The sequence below is a fragment of the Microtus pennsylvanicus genome, chromosome 1 (genome assembly GCF_037038515.1).
Source record: "Microtus pennsylvanicus isolate mMicPen1 chromosome 1, mMicPen1.hap1, whole genome shotgun sequence".
Classification (NCBI taxonomy): Eukaryota; Metazoa; Chordata; class Mammalia; order Rodentia; family Cricetidae; genus Microtus; species Microtus pennsylvanicus.
The window spans coordinates 208159412-208178596 of NC_134579.1; the positions used below are offsets into that span (position 1 = coordinate 208159412).

The following is a 19185-nucleotide window of genomic DNA, read 5'->3' on the forward strand; positions in this document are numbered from 1 at the left end:
CCTTGCCCATCATTCAATATTGACCCAATTTTCTTCCTACCTTTCTTTCCCATGTCCTACCTCCATGCCCAGGACTCCCTTAGGTGGGATGGTATTCTCTGTACCTACTTTGGTAAAGCCTTGTATATCTCCTCTGTGACACTTTTCTGCCTGGCTTTCTTTTGTTAATTATGTCTTATCCTCCGACTCACCCCCACTAGATGTGAAGGAGTTTTAGCACACTCATCTTTACACTTTCGAGTTGTGCTGGTACGTGAGTACATGTTAGAACCATCTTCATAATAATAACGGCAACACTAAATTCAGTTGAGTTCAGTAGCAGACTTAGTTTCTTTTTAATTGACTTGTAAATCTTACATTTCATAGCAATGGTCAGAAAGTCACCCCCCAAAGAAAGGAAGAGCCCATAGGAAAACAGAGATGAAATGAGCATGCCATTAACCCCACCACCTCTTCTCCAGCTACGCTTTGTTGAACGGCTTGGTGGAGAATCCCTAGAGTCACTGCAGTCTGAAAGCTGCAGTAGAGAAAGGCAAGCTCATGCCATTAACATCCCCTCCCCTGTCTCTAATGGCTTACACTACAGAGAGACGTGTCTAAAAGAATATCTGAATTCAGAATAAAATTCTAGCAACCACAGTTTTAATTGCATACCAACTGCAAAATATTTCTTCCATTGTCTAGATAAAAGAAAGGCTATAATACACGCTGTCTGCTCTTTTCAGAACTCGGTTATTAACCTTTAAGATTCTTTTCTAGGATAAAAGCCTCTTTCCCGGAAAATGTGTCTCGAGACTAGATCTTGGTCTTCTAACACTTTAACTCCTCTCATGGATGACACTGAAACTTCAAGCCTGATCAAAAACCATGTTACTCAGCATAGCATTTTAGACACTGGAATTTCAGAGACTTCTCCCCACATTGGAAAGTTAAAACAACAATTTTTCGAAGTCACACAAAAAAGCTACCTTCTTCTCCAAGGGGCAAACACATACATGCGCAACACCCAATTTGATTACTCAACATCAAGTCACAGCAATCACAAGGGAAAATTGGGCTGCCGTTTCCATGGAGACGACTTGATGTCGTTCAGCTCTTCTGGGAATGAAACCAAATCCCTAGCAGCATGAGAAAATCAGCAGCAAGAATTCTCTAACATATGGCAACTGCCATCAAACTAGTAAGGAAAAATACCTTCATTTTCTTATCCTCTCTACCAGGAGAAATACCTTTCTGTCAAGCTGTTCGAAAAATCACCTAGATTTTGTTGGTCATTCTGTGTGTAATTCAAAACTGATTACTACCAGGTCTCTTTATTCTTAGATTAAAAGAGCTGTTGGCTCCCAGCTGGATTTCTCAGCACATGAATTCCCAGGATGGCACTCAGGCAGGGAAGAGAAACACAAGCATCTTCTCTTGACTCTGTTTGTTAATCCTAAAGGGAAACTCAGTCTGTAGGGTTATCTCTTGGGAAAGAACATAAATGGAATTTTAGCATCTCTGATGTTTTCGAAGTCTTTATTGTCACAAAGAGGAGAGGGTTATTTCTACCTCTTTTTAAACTTATTTATTTACTATTATTGCATACGTAGGAGGTGTGGGTATGCACATATATGCCACAATATATGCGCGGATTGAAAGAACAACTTTTTAGAGTCAACTCTCTTCTTCTACCTTTATGTTTGGCCAGGGGCTCAAACTTGGGTTCTTAGGCTTATATAGCTTTACCTGCTGAGCCATCTTGCAGTCAACCCCCCCCCCTTTTTTAACTTCTTTTTCTAATCAAATAAGTAAGTAAGTTCTTAAAGGGGAAACAATAATTGGCTTGGTTTCCCCATTCTTGCCATCAGTATCTTCTTTTTTATAGTTATTTTCATTTGTTTATTTTTATGAGAGCTTTTGATCATGTTCATTTTTTCTTCCACAGCTCTATGAAGCTCCACATCCTCCTCCCTACCCTCCCAACTTCATGTCCTTTAAAAACAAACAAATAAACCTTTAATCTAATTTGTGCTGCCCATTTATTCTTGGCTGTGTGCAAGGCCATATCTGCACCTTGTAAGCACCAAACCGAAGGTCACTTAAGATAAACACTTGGAAATTCCTTGTGTTGTCACAAGAAGAAAAATACTATCACTACATAATACACACTCTACTCCCAATGAAAATGGCCATCTTCACATGATGAGGATACACAGGTACAAGTCACCTTAACTTTGAACAGCTCATAATTTCAAATAAATATGTTTTTAACTCATGTTTACACCTCCCATTTACTTATACTGCTGGCATCAGTTGTATAAGCTTGAGGAGAAACCATCAAGCCCAATACTTTGTTTGCACACCATCCCATCATGTATTTGTGGCCAGATGGAGCACATTCCTTCCATCCCTCAGAGAACAATCCTCATCTCTGCCTTCTTCTTCAATGGTAATGCTTCCTGTCTCTTACCCATCCTACCTACTCTTTCACCTCTAGAAATTGTTTGGCTTGCCAATCAGTTCATTCTTCAATGAAGGTTTTCTAATGAAAAGTAAGTAGTTGGCCGAGATTGGAGTTATCAATATAAAATATTATTTAATGTAAAGCACCCACAGAAAAAGATCTAGAGAGCAAAGACAACTGGGGTGACTTTGAGAATGAGCTACTAGCCTGGATGTTCAAATTCACATATATTCAAACCACACACACACACACACACACACACACACACACACACACACACATACACACACACTTATACCCTGGACTACAGCTATGATCCCTGGCCTAAATTATTGTCTTTGAAAAATTAAATTCATAGAGTATATCTGAAAAATGGATACTTCATTAAAGAATGGATTTTATTATCTATTCATCTCTGTGTGTGTGCATGCGTGCACATGCAGGAATGCCAGAGGAGGATATAAGACCCCTTGGGCTGGAAGTGCAGGTGATTGTGAGCCACCAAATATGGGTGCTAGGAACTGAACTCTTGTCCCAAAAGAACAACAAGTGCTCTAAACTACTGAGCCATTGCTCCAGCCCCCAAAGTTGAGAACTTAAGGACAACCCCCCTCCTTAGAGTAGGGGAGAAAGAGCGGTTGTTCATATCATTGGGCAACTCCTGCAAGTTCATGCTGGAATTTAGCAAGCTAACTTTCAGCAGTACACTGAAAGCTTAGGGTGCAAATCCATCATTCTCCACTAGTCAAGGACATACCAGATAAGCTTGTTTTACACCAGAATGAATGATGCATAATTAGAAAAGACTTGGCATGAATGTCGTGAATCAAATATGAGCATTATCACAGAATATTTAAAGAAACATTATTGATTTCTACACACAGCCATTTCCTTTGTTAAGAGAAAGTTTCTATCCAGGAATAAAACTGCTGCCTCCTCCTCTGTATTAAGGTGCTGCCCTCCAAAACACATGTGAAGATTTTGCCTTCTATTAGCCACACGGATACCCTTAGGAAACAACTCATTGGCCCTCTGCAATGACTGCTCTAAACCCATTTGACAATATCCAAGCAGTATAAATCCATCCCACAGATCCCTGGTTAATTACCACAAACCCACAGAGCACAGACTACGGATCCAACAAAAAAGGAGGAGGTCATTCTCAAATTGATGGAGAAGTGTTGCATTATGGTCACATACCTACCTGCCTCATAGTCTAAAGCAATGGTTCTCAACCCATGGGTCATGACCCCTTTGTGGGTCAGAGGACCCTTTCACAGGGGTCTCCTAAGACACTGGAAAACAAAGATGTTTCCATTATGATTCATAACAGTAGCAAAATTACAGTTGTGAAGTCACAACAGGAAAAACTTTATGGTTAAGATCTCCACAACATCCGAAACTGTATTATAGGATAGGAACATTAGAGAGGTTGAGAACCACTGGTCTAAAGCATTTGGTTACTGACCTCATAGCAGGTAATTATGACCTAGCAAGAGGAGCTGCCACAGGCAAACGCTACAGAAGGAGCTGGAGGCTAAGCTCCATGTGACTAATAATCAAATCGCCGTTCACGTGTTTAAACATTTTAGTTACAAATTTATAACATATTCACCATGTAAAGAAGGGCAAGCAGTTTCCTGGTTTACCTCTGTCCACCATTCTTGAGCCGGCAGCTCTGTCTGGAACTGTCAGATGGTTTTGATTGTTGCTCAAGGAAGAAGTGTCATCGCTAGATAAAGAGTTCAAAAAACCACTTTCTGCAGTGACGGAGCTGTTCTCTGGGGCCAGGCAATTGCTTGCCTCTGAAGGTGTGTGGACCTGTACAGTAAGTGTCAGGGGATGCCCCACATCATCATCAGCAGGCACGTTGCTGACTATGTCGAGCCAGGACTGTCTTTCTTTAGATCCCGAGGAAGAAACCCGGCTGGGTACCTTTCCTGTAGTCTCCAGAGAGGAGAAAGAGCATGAGGATCCTCTCAGTTTAGGTGAAGAAGACGACGCCCGCCGCGCAACCTGTATTCCACAAATAAAATCAGGAGGAAGAGGAAGAGGGGAAACATTGTGAATAAATCATCATTTTCTTCACTTTGTCTTTATTAAAATTCTCCCAGAATTATTTGGAAAAGTGAATAGGAATAAAAAAAAGTCAAAGGACAAATGTATGATACTTATTATTGTATGACAGCCACGAGGGACCATTCTCTAGAACGGATTTGAGTAATTTTGAATTTGCCAAATAAGATCTGAAAAATATCCATATCAAAAATTTTGACTCAAAAACTTAAACCTCTCCAACCTTTTAAAGACTCTCTTAGAGTAATTGTTTTAGAATGCTTATGGCACAATGATACCTTGTCATCTCTTATTGAATTTATTGAGTTTAAGATTTTGAATGCAGTTCACATCAAATGAAAGATCTAGCAATGTCTTCCATTTTTAACATGACTCATCAAAAAAATCCAAATATGTAGACTCATTGTTCTCTGGGTTAGCCTGTATCTCCCACAGCGTAAGACTAAAAAGGGAGATTATGGTTCAATTTCATGTCATCATCCTTTTGATTAATCCTTTGATTAGGAAAGTGGCATGACAGAGATTATTAAAAATAGAAAACTGAAGAAAACATTTGAATTCTCTTCAAAACCTCAGAAACATGGCAACCCAAGTCAGAATGCTTACCTACGTGCAAACTCAATACATCACTATGAATTTTAAAGGCCTGTGCTCTGAACTTTTAATGGGAAAACCTGAAATTAACTAACATGTGTCTCTTGGATGCTCAGTGAATATAGGCTATGAAATTATTAATAAATCTACTAAATCCCATTTTCATACGTATGTGTTGTGTATGCATGTAATGTGTGTTTCCACGTGTACTCCTCCTGGGAGCCCGAGGGTGATGTTGCGAATTACTTCAATCACTCCTCCACTTTATCTTTGAGACACGATCTCTCAGTCAGTCCCCATTACATGACCAGTCTCCACCTTCTAAAGCTGGAATTACAAGCAAGTCACCAGGGCCACCCAGCATTTACTCGAGATCTGGGATCTAAACTCTTGTCTTCATACTTTCATGGCAAACATATTAGCCATGGATCCATCTCTTCAGCCCAGAAACAAACCTACTTTGAATATTAGCATGACACTAACATGCCAAGTAAGATAGGAAATGACCCCAGGCATGAAAACACTTCATTCAGCAAACTGTCAAATAGCTTGACACTTTAAGTCGCCTAGATCAATTAACAACTAAGAGATCCAAGATCTGTAAGTTGTTCTCCTCCAGGAGAGGAATATACAGGCTCCACAGTATCCAAATAAATGCGGGGATATTTTATTCATTAGACGTATCTATGAAATAACTGTTAACAAAAACACGCATGCTGCTCCAATCCTAGCACAGCCTCCTATGGTGAATTATTCTGGTGAAACGTGCCTTTGTTACAGAGACGGAGCCTGAGTTCTGTCACTCCCGCCATGGGGCTTTAATTGGGTTAGAGAAAATGGGATATTTGAGAAAAAGACTGTATACTTAGTAGGAGCTATACTTCCTGTATATATTGATCCTCCAAACTCTTCTTAAAGGACTTGGGAGGGGCTTCTTAACTAAGCGTTGGTCATATCTGTGAAGTGTATTTTCTTGTTGGTTTTTATTTAGCAAAAATGTTTTAGTCCATTTTTAGTCCATGTTCTCAAGACACTATATAACATTTGTAGAATTGATTTTTTACGTATATTTTTCTCTTCAGTGTGTGTGTGTGTGTGTGTGTGTGTGTGTGTGTGTGTGTGTGTGTGTGTGTGTGTGTTGGTGGGCACTGGTTGATGACCTCTAGTATCTTTCCCCCAAACACAGAGCACCTTGTTTTTAGGGACAAGATCTGCCATTGTCCTGGAGCTATAGCTAGCTAATGAGGCTAGACTGGCTGCCCAGGAGTCCCTCGGATAATCCCATCTCTGCCTTCCCAGTGCCAGGATTATAAACACATTGCCACACCAGGATTTTTACTTTTTTGTTTTGTTTTATTTTGTTGGGCTTTTTGTTTGTTTATTTGTTTTTCAGAACATGGTTCTTCTTAGCTTTGGAGCCTGTCCTGGAACTCAATTTGTAGACTAGGCTGGCTTTGAATCCACAGACACCTGCCTGTCTGCGTCCCAAGTGTTGAGATTAAAGGCACGTGCCACTATGGCTACAGCAGGATTTTTAAATGGATTCTGAGGATCAGACTCAGGCCTTTATGTAAACAAACCAAGCACTTTACCAACAGAGCCATCTCCCCTGCCCTGGACTTTATTTTAAAAATAAAAATAAAGGGGAGAAGGATGGGAGGAGGGGGAGGGAAATGGGAGGCTGGGAGGAGGCGGAAACTTGGTTTTTTTTTTCCTTTTCTCAATAAAAATAAATAAATAAATAAAAATAAAATGGAAGTGGCTAATGAAGCAGAAAGGAAAAATATAAAAATAATTAGGGAAAGTGGAAAAAATGAGGAGGGAAAAAAAGCAAGGGTGTTAGATGCTGGAGATCAATGAACTAGAAAGTGAGTCATGTGGAACAAATTGAACTGGGGTTCATTTCAGAAGATTCCATCTGGGACTATTTTTTGTAAATGACATAGTACCAAATAATGAAATGTGGTTTATTATTTCTAAGATTCTGTAGCTGCCAGTAGCCAACACCAGGCATAGAATCCTAGCCTTCTGCGAACCGTCTTTATCATATACTCACAAAACAGCAAAGGAAATGAAGGTGGCAGGGTATAGGTCCCCTTCTCTCCTCCACAGCTCTGTCTGACTAAAGCCTCGCTCCTTTAAAGCCAGTTCACATGCTTGGTACTGTGTGAAGTCTTCCCAGTAGCATCAGGCTGTGAGGGTACAATACCTGATGCCTTCTTCTACCATACTAGATGAATAACATTTTATTTGACAACTTATATTGCTAGTGCTGATTGACTGCTAAGTCTTTTTTGGTGAGCTACTTGAGAACAGGCTGTTTTTAGTCATTTTTACACTTCCATTTTTTTCTTGCATCTGTGCCCAACAGAGAGTTGATAATAAATTACTGCCAGGGAAGGATGGAGCAGAGAACCAGCTCTCTGAAAGAAAATCTCAGCACAGTAGTTTGGTCTCTTATTGAGGAGCTTCCTCGGATCTCCAGCAACTTGCTGGCTAAAACTGCTAACTTCAGGATAGAAAAGAATTACTAGAGAAGGGATAGACCCATGGAGCATGGACAATCCCAAACAACATGGCTTCCTTTAGTGAGAGAATTATTGACCGCAGGTGATTTAAGTCATTTCTAGATGTTTGAGTTGGAAATATTTTCAATGAGAAAATTGAATTCATATTAATGATTGTAGCTTTTGCTTATTACACATACCTATTTGTGTCTCTGTGGGACTAAGTGGACACACACACACACACACACACACACACGAAGAGGTTAGAGAGCAGCACTCAGGGGAATATGACTCCATCTTCCTCCCATGTGAGTCTTTGGGATTAAGCTCAGGTTATCAAGCTTGGTGACAAGCACCTTTACCTACTGAGATATTTCACTGGTCACATGATTATAGTTTTAATTGACTGACATGACTGAATTCAAATACTAAATACTAATTTCAAATATTAAAATAGATTTTCTTACTTTCTTTGTAGGATATTTTTATTGCTGGAAACTTTAAAGAGAATACCACTATACCACTACAGTCCTTTGGTGGGGGTGGGGGGAAGAATGTGTTCAGAATCCAAGCCCAGCTACCCCAATCTCATCAACTTTCCTGGTCACATCACAGTTTTATCTTCTTCACAATATTTATCACTACTTGAATACAATTGTTTGAATTATTGATTTGCTGTCCCTCTTAACTTGATAACACTGGTGATCAAAGCAGCAGGACAGTGTCCTCAACAAGACCTAGCAGGTGGCAGGTACACAACGTTATGTCATCAGCCACCCAACTGGCAGGAGCATCAATGGGAGCAAACCATACACCATGACGGAATATCCTTCTGCTGATTCGTTTTTTCTGAGATATGATCTCTCTGTGTAGCCTAGGTTGGCCTCAATCTTGGAGTCCTCTTGCCTCTGTACCTGAGAGCTGGGATTACAGGTATGAGACACCGTGCTTAGACTGAAACAATATTCTTGGTAAAATATAAGCATCTGAACATTTCTACCTAAAATATAGACAGGTTTACTTCTTTGGAACCTGGTTTCCTCATCTGTGAAACTAAAATGGTTTTCTGAGAGTCAGATGAAAGTGTTCTTCTTAAGGGATGTGTAGAATGGTGCACGAGGGAGATCATTCCATGTGCTGGAGGAAACATCCTTCCCCATGCTGGAGAAATGACTCAGCAGGAAAGAGAAGGCATTGGTCTTGCAGAGGAATGGACTTTGGTTCCCAACACTCAGATCAGGTGGCTCACAACCTCTTATAACTCTAGTTCCAGGAGATCAGATGACCTCTTCCAGTCTACAAGACTTATGTGTACAAACCCACCTACACATAATTAAAAATACAACTAAATCTCTTTTTAAAATTTTTTCTTGGGAATGGGTCTCTTTATTATGTAGCTCTGGCTGTCCTGGAACTCACTCTGAAGACCAGGCTGGGCTTGAACTCATAGAGATCCACTTGCCTCTGCCTCCTAAGTACTGGGATTAAAGGTGTGCGCCACCATGCCTGGCCCATAACTTTCTAAAGGGGTGCCTAAGGAAATATTCTCAGAGAGTATCCATGAGGCCATAATAGCCACCTACTTTTCCATCTATCCATGCACTCAAGCTAAAACATGAGTTTGACACTTATAAACATCAGCAATAAACAAAAAACACATTGAATGTGGCCTTTGACTTAAATAATTTGGTAATTGGGGTCTAGAGAGATGGCTCAGAGGTTGAGAGTTTAAACTACTCTTACAGAGAGCCCAGGTTTGGTTGCCAGTACCCATATGACCTCTATAGGGTACTTCAGTATGTGTATGCATACACATACTCAGGCAACCACACATACACATAAAAATTTTAAATGTACTTTTAAATGAATGTTGTAATTATATAAATAACACAGACATACAAAGTTCCAAGTACGAGGTCAATTACAGTAACAGCATGAAAAGGCATTTTAAGAAGTGTTCCAGAAATGCAGAGAGAATTCAGAAGAAGAACAAAGTAGAATGATATACATGTATGAAAATCCCACAATGAGGCATAGGAGACAACTTTCTAAATCAACACTAGCAGCACAAACACTGAGAGCAACAATTAATAAATGAGACCTTCTGAAGCTGAATAGCTTCTGTAAAGCAAAGTACACAGTAAAAAAGGCAAAATAACAGCCTACAGAATGGGAAAAGGTCTTCAGTAACCCTACATCTGATATGGGGTTGATCTCCAAAATTTATAAAGAACTCAAGAAACTAGACATCGAAATACCAAATAATCCAATATGGGGGGTGGTTACAGATCTAAGCAGATAATTATCAACAGAAGAGCCTCAAATGGCTGAAATCTCAAATTTCTTAAATCTCAATTTTTAAGGAATTTCTCAACATTCTTAGTCATCAAGTATATGCAAATCAAAACAACCCTAAGATATCATCTTACACCTGTCAGAATGGCTAAGATCAAAAACATTGATGACAGCTCATTTTGGAGAGGATGTGGAGTAAAGGGAACACTCCTCCACTGCTGGTGGGAGTGCAAACTTATTCAGCCACTTTGGAAATCAGTATGGTAGTTTCTCAGAAAATTGGGAATCAATCTACCTCAACACCCAGCAATACCCATATACCCAAAGGATCCTCAACTATACCACAAGAACACTTACTAAGCTATGTTCATAGCAGCATTACTTATAATAGACAGAACCTGGAAAAAACCTAGATGTCCCTTATCTGAAGAATAGATAATGAAAATGCAATATTTTCTCACAATGCAATATTACTCAGATTGAAAAAAATCATGAAATTTGCAGGCAAATGGATGGAACTAGAAAAAAAATCATTCTGAGTGAGGTAACCCAGACCCAGAAAGACAAACACAGTATGTACTCACTCATAAGTGGATACTAGATGTAAAGCAAAGGATAACCAGACCAGAGTAAATTAACAAGGAGGACCCTAAGAGGGACACAGGATCACTCTGGGAAGGGGAAATAGATGAGATCTCCTGGGCAAACTGATGGTGGGGGTGGTAAATGGGAAAGGATGGGGATGAGGACATGAGGGAACAGGAACAAGTTGGGGGAGGAATGAGGTGGGACAGCAAAGAAAGAGATATCTTGATAAAGGGAGCCATTGTGGGGTTAGGGTGAAACCTGACATGAGGAAAGTTCCCAGAAACCCACAAGGATGATCTGAACTAAGACCCTAGCAACAGTGAAGAGGACGCCTGAACTGGCCTTCCCCTGTAATCAGATTGGTGACTGCCCTATGTGTCATCATAGAACCCACATCCAGTAACTGATGGGAGCAGATGCAGAGATCCAAATCCAAGACGAGGCCAAGCTGTGGGAATCCACTCAAAGAGAAGGAGGAAAAATTACATGTGCAAGGGGAGTCAAGATCATGACAGGGAAACTCAGAGACAAGTTGACCCAAACTTGGAAGAGTTTACGGATTCTAGACCAACAGCTGGGGATCCTGCATGGGACCAAACCAGGCCCTCAGCATGTGGGTGACAGTTTTATAGCCTACTCTGTTGATGGGCCCCCTGGCAGTGGGATCAGGATCTATATTCATAGTGCATGAGCTGGCTCTTTGAAATCCATTCCATATGGTGAAATGCATTGCTCAGCCTTGATGGTGGGAGGCGTGTGGGCTTGGTCCTGCCTCAACTGAATGTGCCAGACTTTGTTGACTCCCCATGGGAGGCCTTACCCTTTCTGAGGAATGGATGGAGCTGAGTTGAAGGAAGGGGAAAGAAAGAGGAAGAGGGGAAGGAAGGGAAACTGTGGTTCATATGTAAAATGAATTTAAAAAACAAAATATTAATAAAAGAAAGAAAATAGAACAGTGAAACCCATTACTATGAATACATGAATGCCAACTAAAGGGATTAATAGAAAAAACAAAAAACTAAAAGAACAAATTTGTCCTGGCTTAGAAGGCTGGGAATGGCTTCAGCAGAGGAATTTATGCTTGAAGCAGACTAAAAGACACCATGAAGGAGAACTGGGGTGGTGTCCGAACTAGAGCTTCCTACAGCTTAAGAAGCTCTCTCCTTGCAGATGCAGAAGGTGAGCTTGGAAGACTCAGGGCAAAGCAGGCATTTTTCAGGGCTGATGACAAAGGAGGGGTTAGTGAAAAGAAGGTAGCAACAAATGTGAAATCTCAATGGCCTTAAATAAAAGGCTAAAGTGTAGGGCCAGGTATGGTGGTGCCTGTCTTTAATCTTAGCACTTGGGAGGCAGAGGTAGGCAGAGCTCTGTGAGTTCAAGGCCAACCTGGTATGCTTGGTGAGTTCTAGGCAAGTGGGGCTTATTAAAAGCACATTTTGGGGGACTTTTGAAAGGAAAGATAGACTAGAAGCAGGGAAAGAAAGAGCCTGTTGTTCCAATGACTCAGGCAGGAACTAATGAGGGGGTGGGAGTTGGCCAGCGGAAGCAGAAGGCAGGAAGGGATGGTGGGACAGCCGCCATGCTACCTGGCTGTGGAAAGAAACTGTTAAAGCAAGAGACAAAAATACATAACACCAAGTTATAGCAAAGTTTGAAAATCAGTTCAATTTCCAAACACAAAGCTTATTATTTCTTATATCCTGAGTAGAAAGGCAGTTTTCCTTATCTCTATTTCTTGCATGTATATATTTTCTAGGTTCAGAATCATGTGCTAAGTTCACTGGGAAGTCTTCCTACAATTACCCACTTGCAAGCATCCATACCGCTTTGTAGAATGGATATTGAATGACCGAGTGGCATTTGGGAGACAGCTATTCAAAGACATAGCCTATTAAAATGAATCTATATTTCTAAAATTATCCTTGTTTCTTCAGTTTCTGACTTCCTCCTCTATCCCCGGCCAGTGGGCTTCTTTTCAGGGTTTATTTTTACTTCCTGCTGCTTTGGTTTGCTTTAGAAGGCTTTTTTCAACATTCTCAGAGACAAAAAGGCAGTGTTCTCCCGAAAAGCATCGAGATGTGAGGATACCTGAACCTTTCCATTACAATACTCTGAATGATGAGCTGAGCTGCACGAAGCTGGGGTTGTAAATATTCATCCCCCTTCTCCTACCTGATCCAGCTCTTGGTGGTCTCTGCTCAAGCACACTCAAGTCCCTGCCATCTCCCTTCCTGAAGGGCCTGAGAGCTGTCCAGAAAGACCCACCACTACATGACACCAGAGAACAATGCACACTTTGATGCCCTCTGTGAAAATGTGCTTCTCCCTGATGCATGGGACTGCTTCCATATACCAGCCTGGGTCTCCTTCTAAATTCAAAATTGACATCACAATCCTTCCGCTCATATCTTCTAAGTGCTCCCCAAATCACTCAGAATGGAGCATCGAAAGCCTTGGCTGGCCTACAAGCCCAGTAAAGGATGGCTACTGGTATCCTGGCTTTACATCCTGTCTCATTCAGGTTCATGAGCTCCCAGTGACATATTGGCATCACTTCTCATCAATGAGACCTTGACTCTGTTTTCTCTGGTGAAAAATTCCTTTGCAGTGGGTCTCCCAGCTGACTCATAGGGCCTCCGCAGACCTAAGCTCAGATCTAAGCTGTGCAGGACCATTCTGACCATCCATGCCTATTGTTGCCAGAGCCCACTCTCTATCCCTATCTCTTCTGGTCTCCTCATCCATCCTTCTCTACTTCTGCCATAGTAGACCTCCTGCCTAGGATGGTCATCTGCATTCATCTCTTCGAACAGGAAGAGTGTTCATAATTTAAGTGAATCAGTATAACAGACCAGGTTATCAGACAGTGCCTTTAAAATTAAACTTGGAAGAAGAAAATATGTGTCGAAAGCTATTAATAGTTCTTAAAAACACTTAGTAACTCAGGACATTCTGAGACTTGAGAAGTTGGTTCCTTTTATACTCTTTGAAGAAATCTGAACAATGAGATCTACAAATTATCTTTCAAAATGAAAAGGACAGAACCCTCATCTATTTTAAACTTTTATAATAAGCCTGGGAAAAACAAAACTCTCTATCGTTTCTTTAAGAATCAGGTCATGTTGGGGCTGCTGAGATGGTTTGATGAACAAAGTGCTTGCCATTCAAGCTCCAGGATCTGAATCCAAAATTTAGCACCCACATAAAATTCTGGGCACAGTGGCAAGCAAACGCATATATCACCAGCACTGGGAGACTGGTGAGCTCCCTGGTTAGCCAGTCTAGGGTATCAGAGGGTCCTAGATTCTCATGAGGGATCTTGAGGCTGGCTCCTCAAGAATGGCATTTGGGGTTGACCTTAGTATATACATGGACATGTGCTACCCATATGCACTCAAAGGGACTAGTGGCTGTCCCCCCACTGTTTCTCATATGAGGCCTTGCAGTTTGAAAGACCAGAACCAGGAACTTGGCTTCACTGGCTCAAGACCCTACAGGACACTACATTTTCTTGTGGAATTCAGCCCACTAGAAGCAGAAGTCCAAACTCTCGAGCAATGAAAACTGAGATTATCTCTACTCTCCAGCAGTAAAAAAAAAGGCTAGGCATTGAGTTAGTTATTCCAAACCTTGAAAGTTTTTGAGACAATTTTCTAGAACAATATTATGTTATTCTTTTGGGTTCAGCTTCATGAAATGAAGTCATCCCCCAACTACTAAAGAAAAAAAAAATTGGAAAAAATTTATTTTCACCCTAGGCTTGAATATATGATTCATGGCTAGGCTATCTCATATTGAGTGAAACAATAATTTGATTCATGCCCTGGATAAAAGTTACCCAGATTTTTTTTCTTTCATTTTATCTGTTTAAAATAGTAAGCCTAATGCTATTTTAACCAAGTGTCTTACATGTCTGGTTTTTTTTCTTTTTTTTTTCCAGAAACAAGAGAAAACAAAAACAAAATCTGCCTGGGAAATATGTGAGCAGAAGGAGCATACTCTATTGCTAAAAGGAAAAAAAATCTAACTATTCAACATTTGTCCTTGTTTGCTTTTGTTGCTGTAATGAACACCATGACCAAACACAACTGGTTGGGGGGATTGCTTGGTTTACAGGTCACAGCCCATCATCAGGGGAAACCAAGGCAGAAACTCAAGGCAAGAACCTAGTAGTGGAAACAGAAGCAGAGTCCACAAAGGAGCACTGTTTACTGGCTTGCTCTCCTTGTGGCTTGCTCAGCCTGCTTTCTTATACCAGCTAGACTACCTTCCTAGGGATGGCACCACCCACAGTGGGCTGGGCCCTCCCACATCAACCATTAATCAACAAAATGCCCCCCCCAATTGCCTTCAAACAATCTATGATGTATTTTCCTGATTTGAGGATCCTCTTCACATAGGAGTTTGTCTTAAATTGACAAAACACTGACAAGACATTTATCTGACAATTTTATCTTGTATCACTTTAGAAAATATCTGTTAAAAGTGAATTATAACTTTTTTGTTTGTTTGTTTTGTTTTTGTTTTACCGGATAGTGTTTCTCTATGTAGCCCTTGTTATTCTGGAACTAGCTTTGTAGACCAGGCTAGCCTTGAACTCAGAGATCCCCCTGCCTCAATCTCTAGAGTACTGGGATTAAAGGCGTGCGCCACCACCGCCACCTGATTTACAACTACTTAAGAAACATTTAAGGACTGGATCAGCTGCTCAGTTGTGTTCATGGCCTTGGGAGAGGAAGCAATTTCTTAAAACCAGAAAAATTAAAGCACACTAAGTTCAATAAAAGTGATGGATAAATCTGAGCCATTAAACTCGCAGACATTTATAAAAAGAAGCCATGAAAGTGTTTAAAAAAATCATAAGTGAGAATGGCTCACTTACAGCTGACAGCCTCGCACGACAAACACATGTTATTTCAAATACAGAGTGGAACAAGCTGAGACATCCCATCAGTCAACAAGAGTGAGAAAGAGGAACAGGAATGGGGGCAGAGGCTAAAAACATCCAACAGACACAAGAGAAAATACAAATGGCTCTAACCATAGAAAGGGGCTTGGCCTTGTGTGATCAGTAAAGGGCAAATAAAATACTACTGTTTTTCAGGGTTGTTGGAAGATTGATTGATTATGCATTTACAGCACCGGGAACATGATAAACATAAAAGAAGTAAATCTGGATAGCGGCGTGGGTCATGTGTTAGCATGTAGGAGGTCTTGAGTTTAAACCACATACCACAAAACAATAATAAAAATAATAATAATAATAACGATCTATTAATTTTTTTAAAAAAATTATGTCCTCACTGACCCCAGTGTGACCCTTCCTAGGGACCACATCCAAACGTGAAGTAATTCTCCAAAGTTTTGGCATCCATGAAGACCTGGACTTCCAAAGCTTAGCATGCAACTTGAACCCTTCTTTGGGAACACACCATGCTGGCCCATATACAATCTTAATGGGATGACCCCCAGCTGCTGTCTCTGTTTCTCTTTTCATGCTCCCTTTCTTATATCGTTTTTAAATTCATTTTGCGTTGCTGTATCACATGCACCAAAGCAAGGCACTTGACATTGCTTCAGAAAATAAGTAGGGCATAAGATGCCACACTGCAAAATGAGCCTCTGCAGACATTGGCCTGCCACTCAAAAGGCCTTTGCATCTCCATACAACCTCAGATCGTGATACAGTCCATCTGTGGGTTATGAACAAACACATCAAGAGTGTCATCCCTGTGGGTTGCTATGGAGAAGGCTCGAAGTCAGCATTCTGAGTCAGTACCCTGAGAATTTCACTTGCTCTTTGGGAAGCACCTTAACTCAGTCAATTCTAAAAGTGTATTAGCCATGATAGTCTATGTATAATCAGAAGGAATGACATACTCACAAAGGATTAGTGACCAACAGACTACTCACATCGACACGTACCACAGGAGAGGAAGTTGCGGAAGCATACGGAGGGGGTGGCGTCTCTGAGGCTATTTCAGGATCTTCCTGCTCACTCTCACTGTAACATTCTGTAACCGGAAGAAAAAGATGCCTCAGGCTTCCAGGCTCTCATCAGTTATTCCATAATGTGTGAGCAAAGGTTTTTCTCCATCTGCACATTGTGATTTCAATATCATTCAAAAAGGAAGCATCCAAGTGGGGGGAAATTAGACAACAAGAAACCTATGGCACTGCCTAATGAAAAGAGACCCAAGAATGGGAGAAACAAGCGTTCCCACATGGCAGTTTCTCCTGCCAGAGAGCATCCAAGATGCAAGATGAGGCTATTGTGACTCAGGGGATAAAAAAGAAAAGAAAAGAATTCCTTAAAATGTGTGATAGTTATGGCATCATCAGCAGTGGAGATGGAATCAGAATGAGCTGTGGGAGCTACATCTGACTGATAACTCAGCCATGGCTGGTACCCCAAAACAGCAAGAAGGGAACCAGGCTGAAAAAATGAGCCAAGCCACAAAACTGGAGGTCCCCAAGGGAGATCCTGGAAGACCAGCTTTAGAAGTTTAGGAGCAATATCACAAAAGGTCTTAAACACCAGGATAAGTCCATCTACAAATGTTTCTTTTCCCCAGTGTATAACCAATGGATGCTTATCATACAGAAAGGAGGACCAGCATGGTAGCTAGATGCTGACTTCATAGCATTGTAATGAATTCCCTTATTGGTTCACACTTGACACTTTTCCATTTCTAACCTTAAGATTTTATAACTTTCTCCTTACAGTGCCCAAGCATCCTATAATCTATGCATTGCAGCACCAGTCTGATTCAGTTCTCTGCTCCCCACTCTAAAGGCTAGTAATATTATAAAGATATGAATATGACTTTGTGAGGCCTGAACACGGTGTGTCTCCAACCCGATCTTTAGGTTCCAAGAACAATTTTAAGGTAATGAATGCCAACACACACCTGGCAGAGAGGTGAAACCGTAAGAGGAAATGATGGGATGTAAGTTATCTGTCTAGATCGCGACACATTCAGGCCCGTGAGTAAGAACTCTGTAAGGAGGGCACTAAAACATTTGCATTGGCAATTGTTTGAGTATCGGTGGGGCCCGCAGCTGCTCAAGAGTGGGAGAAGTGTGAAATCGCTTCAGTTGGCAGGGAGGCTCGGCTCCGTGGTGAAGCTGTGTGAAGATGGTTGTCTGTACCTTTTAGATCGCTTCAAATGTCAAACCACGTTTCCCCAGGATCAGCCTATACATAGAAGCTGAATTGTCTCTTTCTTCCTCCTGACTCATTTGGTTCTAATGCTCTTGCTAAAGTTTCAGAAATGGAAAGCAGAACATACCTTCATCCTTTGTAGTGGACTCCTGGTGGATTACTGCAAATCCAAGTTTGCTTAACCACCTAAGGTTCAAACAGAAAGTCAATGTCTCACCATACAGCTGGGCCCCCATCTACTCACTTTCCCCCTTAGACCTTGAGCCTGCTTCCTGTCTCAGGCTTCACAATAAAGTTCAGTCCTACCTCCTCACTTACCCGGAGTATTTCCTAAAGCATCATGAGTTTGAAACGTGGAGACCTAAGGTGTCTTGGCTGTTCAGGGGTCTACACTTTTAAGAGGAGCAGGGGGAGGCTTTATCCAGTGGCTAAGTAAGAAGCTAAATGAGATATTCTAACTAGATGAACAAATATGTCTTCTTTAGTAATTAAATATTTTGAAACTTCATCCACCATCAGATCATATCGAATTCAGTCACTTGACCATACAAGCTATCGTTCTTAAAATTTTTTAAATTTATTGTCCTTATACTCATGCATTATACATTTGGAGGCCAGGAGACAACATTGGGAAGTCAGTTCTCTCTTTGTGCCTGCCTGTAAATGGGATCCATCAGCCTTGCCTGAGAAGCTATTTCCCCACCGAGCCTCTCCAATTCTCTACCATTTTAATAAGGTCAATTGGTTCAGAAAAAAAAAAAAAACCCATACCACTCATTTTTAAGCCAGAAAAATTTTTGCACCACTCAGTAGAAAACCTGAATAAAACATAAAAGGTATTCCTAAAAAGTGGAAATTTTTAATTTCTAAAATCTTCATGAAAGGCAAAAATGAATGAGTTTCTCTCTCCCATTGATGTATCTGCTATAGGAAGCAGGAATGTTCGTCTAGTCCCTAAACCATGACAAATGGGTCAAAAGAATGGGGGCAGAACCCGCAAGAGCTAATGCACACGTGGGGAAATCCTCGAATTTTGAACATGCATACTGGCCATTTGGAAACTGTATCATCTAGACCCATGGATGGTAGCACTGAAAGTGCTACTGGTGTCTGTGGTGAGAAGAGAAAAATATACATTTGAATCAAGTGTTGAGCCAAACATTAAAGTTGATATAGTCAGTTTTGAACAAGCAATTTGCTTAAATTATTCAAAATTTAAATACCCACCTTCTTTGCTCAATAATTGCAATTGTTACTATCTATTTTGGGGGGGAAAAGTGTGTAGAAAAATGTTGTCAACAACACTTGCAACAGCAGAAAAAAAGACCCTGAGTTAGTCATTGTTCATTAACAAGAAATCAGATCGATAACAATCTATATTATATGAATACAATATTACAATAAAACTAATAAAAAATATTCACAAGCAGATTTGTAATGACTCAGGGGGAAAAATCCTATGGTTAGTAGAAAAGGACAGAGCCATAGGTTTTGTCTGTCCTAATGCATGTATA

General features: G+C 40.8%; 1 protein-coding gene across 8 annotated transcripts in view; it reads right to left on the minus strand.

The window, feature by feature from the left end:
• The window catches only part of Ipcef1 (interaction protein for cytohesin exchange factors 1), a 147833-nt gene that overhangs the window by 25078 nt on the left and 103570 nt on the right, over window positions 1-19185 (minus strand). For 5 of the 8 annotated variants that reach the window (XM_075950103.1, XM_075950091.1, XM_075950098.1 and 2 more), the window contains 3 exons: window positions 17799-17857; window positions 16420-16520; window positions 4096-4462 (listed from right to left, as the gene is read on the minus strand). In XM_075950103.1, the coding sequence (XP_075806218.1) occupies window positions 4096-4462; window positions 16420-16520; window positions 17799-17857 (527 nt within the window). The remainder of the gene's footprint in view (window positions 1-4095; window positions 4463-16419; window positions 16521-17798; window positions 17858-19185) is intronic. The other 3 variants (XM_075950108.1, XM_075950121.1, XM_075950130.1) reach the window with 1 other exon arrangement.